At 42.7% G+C, this 7,387-nt stretch overlaps 1 protein-coding gene across 1 annotated transcript; it reads left to right on the top strand.

The window, feature by feature from the left end:
- The first annotated feature begins 5,093 nt into the window (after positions 1-5,093).
- On the top strand, positions 5,094-5,978 carry LOC149966164 (uncharacterized). Its single transcript, XM_090167400.1, has one exon. The coding sequence runs from the start codon at positions 5,094-5,096 to the stop codon at positions 5,976-5,978; it is 885 nt and encodes a 294-aa protein (XP_090023526.1).
- The last annotated feature ends 1,409 nt before the right edge of the window (positions 5,979-7,387 follow it).

Here is a 7,387-nt window from a genome sequence, read left to right as displayed (position 1 = left end):
CCTGCCGGTGAAAAAATACTTTTTCCAAATCCAAGAAATATTTTCCGATTCTTCTGAAATTTACAGAATAAAGGGGCCCATTACTAGGGAACGTATTATGAAAATTTCAGAGTTTTAGTACGAGTGGTCTTTGAGAAAAATGTCCATGCCGAATATTTTCAGACACCCTGTATATATATCGAAGTGGGACTATTGCTATTGACGGAATGTCGTTAAGTGATTGTTGTTGTTGTTTGTTTGTGAGTTTTTTACCTATACTTGGAATGCTTATCCTGCCATATCGCGTAAGATAACTCTGACGGCTTTAAACTCGTCTACCACATCAAAATTAATGAAATTAATACATAAATTAAAACTTAAATGTGTCTTTGAAGTTTTTTTTAAAGTGTGCCATTTTGGGCTTTTAATGTGCCGTTAAGGGTATCCTTGTATTGATCATGACAGAAGACATGACAAAGTAAATTATTTTGTTAACTCTACTCCATTTCCAAGATATTCGCTATAGAATTTGCATTCGATTGCACTTTGGTCTTATAACATGATGGTGGTAAGGATTATACTTGTAAATTTTGCAAAGTTTCGAATCTTCAAGTTATCCCAGGAAACAAACTGATTCTGAGATTTTTAAGAACGATTTCCGTGTTAATTACGGGTACTTGAGGCTAATTTCGAAATTTTGAAACTCATTTTCCGCAAATTTTTACAAATTTTGGACCTCTCAGTTACAATAACATTCAAAACCTTATAAAATTGTGGTATTGAGTTAAGAAACAAATAACTTAAGAGTGAGGTAATTTTAATTAAATTTTTCGATAAATTTGAAATGTGTTTGAAAACTGTGCTGACTAAATTGAAGTGACAGGGCACAACTGATTTTGGCACAACTATCTTGTTACTTCAATTTTAATACCGTAACATGTTCTGTGTACTTACAATTTTCTAATTGGATACTATCTTCTGAATAGGATGGTTCTTCGTTAGATGATCTTGTGATTATGGTTGAAGGTCATTAAATTTTTCAATTATCTCTATAAAAATGAAATTCAATGAAAATATAAATATTTTAAAATTGGCTTACGATGTTTTTCGATACTTATTAAATCCGTTATATATTTAAAAATTATGATTGTGGAAATTCGCAAGATACAATCATTCTGTATAGCAGTCTATTGGCGAGCATTAAAACTATTTAAATAACAAAGAGAAAAATAAGAAAGTGAATTAGCTAATATTAATCAGCTAAGCTAATACCCAAGGAACCACACAGGTCTTAGTACACAAGTAACTTATGAAGCCAATTCCCGGCGGCCGGGTTAAACCTCAAGAATAGCATCTACTTTCTAACTCCCAAAACATTTCCTAACAATTCCGTCCGAGTTACAACCATTTTTCTTCAAGAGATATTTTACTTTATTATTTAAAATGTCCCATAATTCCTGTTCTAACACAATCTCGGCAAAACAATTATTAAAAATAGCAGCTCGAGAAATTAAATTAAATACGATTATATTTCAAAGACCGTGGGTATCAATTTCAAACAATTCCGGACCAATTTTGACGATGAGCTTAATCGATATTTCAAAATGTTATGCATCACGATTAATTATTAAACGCTGCAAATACGGTAACAATGACGATTGTGTTAAAAAATCTCTCTGTATTTCAAATGTTACATTTTTTAATTAATACAAATTAATTTGAACTGTTTTGTGAAAGCAGACACCACAAACAAACGACAAAAATGGATACAAAAGGTTTTGAGCCCCTCTACCTTGAGTGTCTGCATATCTTGGTGTGATAATGCTTTCTCGTGAAGTTGATTGCTTGTTTATTTGAGATGTGGTCATTGAAGTCTTTTATCCCATTAGATGTTTTATCTTTAGCGGAACTACTTGCATGTTCCTGTTGTTGATAATTCGCTTAGGTTGTTAACCTTGGTGAAGCTGGTTCTCGGGTTATTGCAGAAATTTCAACTGTCACGGTCGTGTCGTTGTTTTGGGCTGGAAATTGCATTTTGGGCATGATAGTTGCATATTTACTTTGGCTGGACGAAGAAGCATGGTTTTTTTCTCATTTGGTTCAAGTGCCTACTGACAAGTCAATCTGAGGTTTAATATTCGAACATTGTACATTCTATTTTCTGAGTGATTGTTCATTTTTTCCATTTAGGACCTCTGTGGCGGCTGAAGTTGCTATAGCATCCACTCTCTTTCCCACAGCTACGCGCAAATTGGAAGCTGGTCACCCCATTGCTGCGCCTTTTGGGATCTTTGCCTTTGACGACAGCAAGTGGAATTCGTTCGGTTCATCCATTGAATTTAACTTCTGTGCCCAACATGTCCATTCTTTGAGTAGTGTAGACTAATAGATTTCGGGTGAAGGGGTGTAAAACCGTAGTGTTGGGAATTGTTTTCTACGTTTCTTCGGACACAATCGCGTAGCCTAATCCTAAGTCTACTTCAAAGTGTAAAGGAGTTGTGTTCACTGTGCACGTTACGAAACATGGTTCAGGTTCATACATAAGATCGTCGGTGTTAAGGTTGATGTGATGCAAATGTCTGTCCTTGTCATCGGAAAGTTTATATTCCTTTTCGGGATCTTCGTGGGTTACATTTTGTCTTTAATTGACAAACAAACTCTGGTCGAATGACCTTTCTTTTTACAATTACTGCATTCAGTCTCAGCGTGGCGACATACTTTGGTATCGTGTTCGTGGCTACCACATCGAAAATTTCGTCGATTTTCTCGAGTTGGGATTTCAAATGTCTTTTTCCCAACGTATGCGAGGTGTTTCCACCTTTCTTTGGTCTCGAAGGACGTGGTTTTCTTTTGGAAGTTGTGTTGCTAGTGGTGAAGCTGACCGTTGGTGTTGTCTCACCCATAATATTGCTTATTTCTTCAGCATCCCTGGCCGCTATTTTGATTGATTCAGCTAATTTAACAGCGTTGTCGAAAGTGATAGAGTATTCTTCCAGTAGCCTCTTTCGCATCTTGTCATTTTTAATATCCATGACAATTCGATCCCGTATCATTTTGTCTCTGCCAATGTTGGTTTCAACTTTGGAATGTTCAGATAATGGTTTCAAGTCCACGACAAAATCAGCAATGGACTCATCATTTTGTAAAATGTGATATCTCTAGTCTAAGGACTGTAATGCTTGCTCAAGAGGTCAACTATCTCACTATATTGCTTATCACAAGGCTTATTAGGATTCTTAAGATCATGTAGCTTTTGAAATAATTTGTAAGATCGCCTTTTTCAGTTTTTCTTGTCAATAAGATTCGCATCAAAATAAAGTTCTAACCTATCGGAATATGTCGTACAAGTTTCGGCTTTATGATGAATAAGTTGATGTTGCCATACTCAAGAGTTTAAATTAACGGCTGTGTGACAGCCTGGCGTCAATTACTTATCAACTTGTTTAGTTATGGCCGAAACGAAACGTCTTTACGATCTTTTTTTCTTGAATGTTCTCCCCAATCTACAACCAAGGCTTAACGTACCCGTAATTAAGCTACGGACTAGGAATACAACTTGGTGAACTTACTGCGAGTTTGTTACGTATCCCATTTCCATCGCCATTTCCTATGTCGTAGGATTATTAATGACGGCAGTATATGAAATAACACTAACTTTAAAATTCCTTATAAACAATACAATGATTGAATAGAGAAAGAAAAAATGTCTACCGCGTGTTTCCATGCTCCCGGCTTTTCGCCCATAACTTTAGTTTTATTTGTTTTCGGGCCCGTCATTTTGGTAATTTCGGTTGTGGGAAGTCCTCAGCTTTCTTTGTACGTACAGTTGGTTTTTGTCGGTTCATTAGTTTTTTAATTATGTCGTCGAAACAGTCTTAATTTTTCGCCGTTTTGTTAGGCCTTGGCCTTTCTTTGCTTTATTTCAAACTTTTTGGTGCATCCGGACCCGCGTCGCGGTGTTTTGGTTCTTCCGTTGTTTTAGACTTAACTACTCGCCCCTTTTTTATCTTGAACAATGTCACAAGCCGTTCTCCTCTCTTGCTCCAAGTGTGGAAGGTCGTTCAAAAATTTAAAATTACATCTTAAAAAATTGGAGTGTGGCCCACCTTCCGTAGCTCTTCAAGATGATCCGCCTTCTTCGTCCATGCCCAATGCTGACCTCGCCGACCTCCTTGCCAATTTAAAGTCAACTCGTCGCGTCATTCGCCGCATCCCAAAAGGTGCAAGGAGCAAGGCGTCAACGGCTCTGTCTAATACTATTAACAAGGTGGTTCGCGAGAACGCCGTGGAGACTTGGCATTTATTATTCTGCTTTGCCACCGCTTGCTTTCAAGTCCCCTTCGTCTCAGAGGGAAAGCCGGTTTCCCTTGCAACCTCCGTGAAGGCTAACATCCAACGCTTTGAGGAAGGGCTGGTTCTCCCTACCGTATCTCGCAAATCAACCACACCACCCATGAGGAAGTTAAAACGTCAGGGTATCGGCCGAATCGTCGAAGCTAATCTCGCCGAGGGGGATATTACCGGCGCGGTGCGTGTCGTATGCTCGGATGACTCATTCGCACCTAATGACGCCGCTACTTTAGAAATCCTTAAAAGCAAACACCCCTCCGGAGAGGAGCATCAAGACTTTTCTTTTGAACCTGACGACTTGTCTTTCCTTACGAGTCTTACCGTTGCGGAAGCTGATGTCCGTAGGGCCTTAATGTCTTTTCCATCCGGTTCAGCTGGAGGGTTGGATTCTTTGAGTCCTCAACACTTAAAAGATTTGATTGGTCCCGGCGCTGGGGCGGTGGGTGATTCTCTTCTCAAATCCCTAACACACCTCTGCAACCTCATGCTCGCGGGCCGTGTTCCTGCGGATATCTGCCCCATCCTATATGGTGCCTCTTTATGCGCCCTTAAAAAGAAATACGGCGGCGTTCGTCCAATAGCGGTTGGCAATACCATACGTCGGCTGGTCGCCAAGTTGGCCTGCTCCCATATTATGCCAACTCTTGGCCCTTTGCTTCGTCCAGTGCAGTTGGGTTTTGGTTCTCGCGGCCCGCATTTATGTCAACTACCCTCACCAGGAGACCAAGGTCTTGCTGAAAGTTGATTTCTGCAACGCTTTCAACATGGTTCGTAGGGATCGTTTCCTCCACTGCGTGTATGAGGAGCTCCCCGATCTCTTTCCGTTTTTACGTCAGTGCTACAAGGGGTCCTCTCATCTCACCTATGGCGAATCGCACATTCCCTCTGACAGAGGTATTCAACAAGGGGATCCATTGGGCCCAGCCTTATTTTGTCTCATCGTGCAGCGTGTAGCTTCCCGCATGAAGTCAGAGCTGAATATCTGGTATTTAGACGATTCTTCACTCGGCGACAGCCCCGAAGTGGTCCTCAAAGACTTAAACCTCCTGCAAGAACTTTCATCGGACATCGGTCTGGCACTAAACCCTTCGAAGTGCGAGCTTCTTATCCTGAATCCGGGCTTATTTGATCAAGCTTACTTTCAGTCCCTTTTCGAATCGGCAGCCCCTGGTATCTCAACAGTCGCTCGCTCCGATTACGTCCTTCTCGGTGCGCCCCTTTCGGACGAAGCTATTTCCTCTTGCATCACGAGTAAGATTGCGGCGCTAAAAACAATGGTCGGGAACCTCAAAGACATATCGGCTCATCACGGCTTCTTCCTCTTAAAGAACTCGTTGGCTATTCCTAAGCTCTCGTATCTTCTACGTAGCTCCCCTGTCTGGCGATTCGAGGACGGGCTTCAGTCGTTCGACGATACCCTACGTGTTGCGCTGCAAGACGTCACAAATACTTTGATGGACGACGCTCCTTGGATACAATCCTCGCTTCCGGTGGCAGCGGGCGGTCTTGGAGTTCGACACGCGGCTACTTTATCTCTGCCAGCATTCCTGGCTTCGGCCTCCAGCGTAGTCGGCCTGGTGCGCGACATTCTACCCGTGTCAATTTCCGTCTCTTCAGATCCCGCGTTTCATGATGCCTTAAGACAGTGAAAGCTCAGGACAGACGCAAATTTACCGCCCTCTGACCACTGGCCCCATCAAAAAGTGTGGGAGAGCCCATTTGTCGAAAAGTCGTCCGCTTTCCTGTGGGACTGTGCTGTCACTGATAGGGACAAGGCAAGACTGCACTCGGTAAAATCTAAGGAGTCGGGATGCTGGTTGAACGCGCTCCCCTCGCCCTCTCTTGGCACCCTCTTAAACGACGATTCATTTCGAATCGCCGTCGGCCTTCGCCTGGGCGCCCGCATCTGTGTGCCGCATTCGTGTAATTGTGGAAGTGCTGTTGACTCTTTCGGCACCCATGGTCTTAGCTGTAAGCGTAGCGCGGGTCGACTTTACGGTGCTGTGAACGACCTTTTAAAACGCGCCCTGGTCTCCGCTGGAGTTCCGTGCATCCTGGAGCCGCCGGGTCTTTCGCGTGATGACGGAAAACGCCCAGACGGATTAACCCTGGTCCCTTGGTCGGGCGGGAAATCCCTCGTCTGGGACTTCACCTGTACCGACCCTCTAGCGTCCTCGTATTTGGCCTCTTCTTCCTCAGCCCCTCTCTGGGCGGCTACCCAGGCTGAACAAAAGAAGAAAGTCAAATACGAGGGCCTCGAGAGTCAATACAAGTTTAAGGCTGTCGCCATCGAAACCCTCGGCTCCTTTGGTCGGGACGGTTTGGCATTCATACATGCCATCGGGCGTCGAATTCGTGAGGTTACCGGCGAGCCGCGATCGGTGGAATTTCTCACCCAAAGAATTGCTATTGCGGTTCAAAGAGGGAACGCAGCATCAGTTCTTAACTCGTTCCCCCCGGGTGCTTCGCTTGCCGATTACCTGGCAACCTTGTGCTAATTTCTTTTATTTCTATGTAACTTTGTTAAAGTGCTTATAGTGAATAAAAACTTTTATTTGTTTTTGTTAATACAATGATTCAAACACTTCACATGCAGACTCCTTTAGTTTTTTAGGTGTGCAGTAGTGTGCGAACTAAGGCACTATCACAGGCCAATCGCCAGTTTAAAAACTAGCTGGACCAGTTTAAAAATTAAATGCTTGGGGCGTTAATTGCCCTGGTGACCACCTAATTAATTCTAGATTTTAGTTCATTAAAAAAATATTATATTAATTACCTAAAATTGTTTGGTCTATGCTGCCAAAAGAAATATAAGCAATCGCTCTCTCAGTAGGCTTGTTCGGGTCGGGTCTATAGGGAAACGGCAGCTTGCTGCCTTTGTCTGTTTTAGCGTCTATGGGAAGATAACATGGAGTGCCAACTGCCAACTCCCTATGGGTTTTGCAGCCCGAATCGACCTCGGCCTCCGGAGCCGAGTCGCTGACTTAGTCGAGGGTCGGGACTTCGGGTGCCTGCTGCATGGTAAGTTTTTAAACCTGTGACTGGTAAGTATTTGTTT

Source organism: Leiobunum rupestre, chromosome 1 (assembly GCF_980474605.1).
Source record: "Leiobunum rupestre chromosome 1, qqLeiRupe1.1.hap1, whole genome shotgun sequence".
Taxonomy (NCBI): Eukaryota; Metazoa; Arthropoda; class Arachnida; order Opiliones; family Sclerosomatidae; genus Leiobunum; species Leiobunum rupestre.
This window is presented reverse-complemented; position numbering and strand designations above follow the sequence as displayed.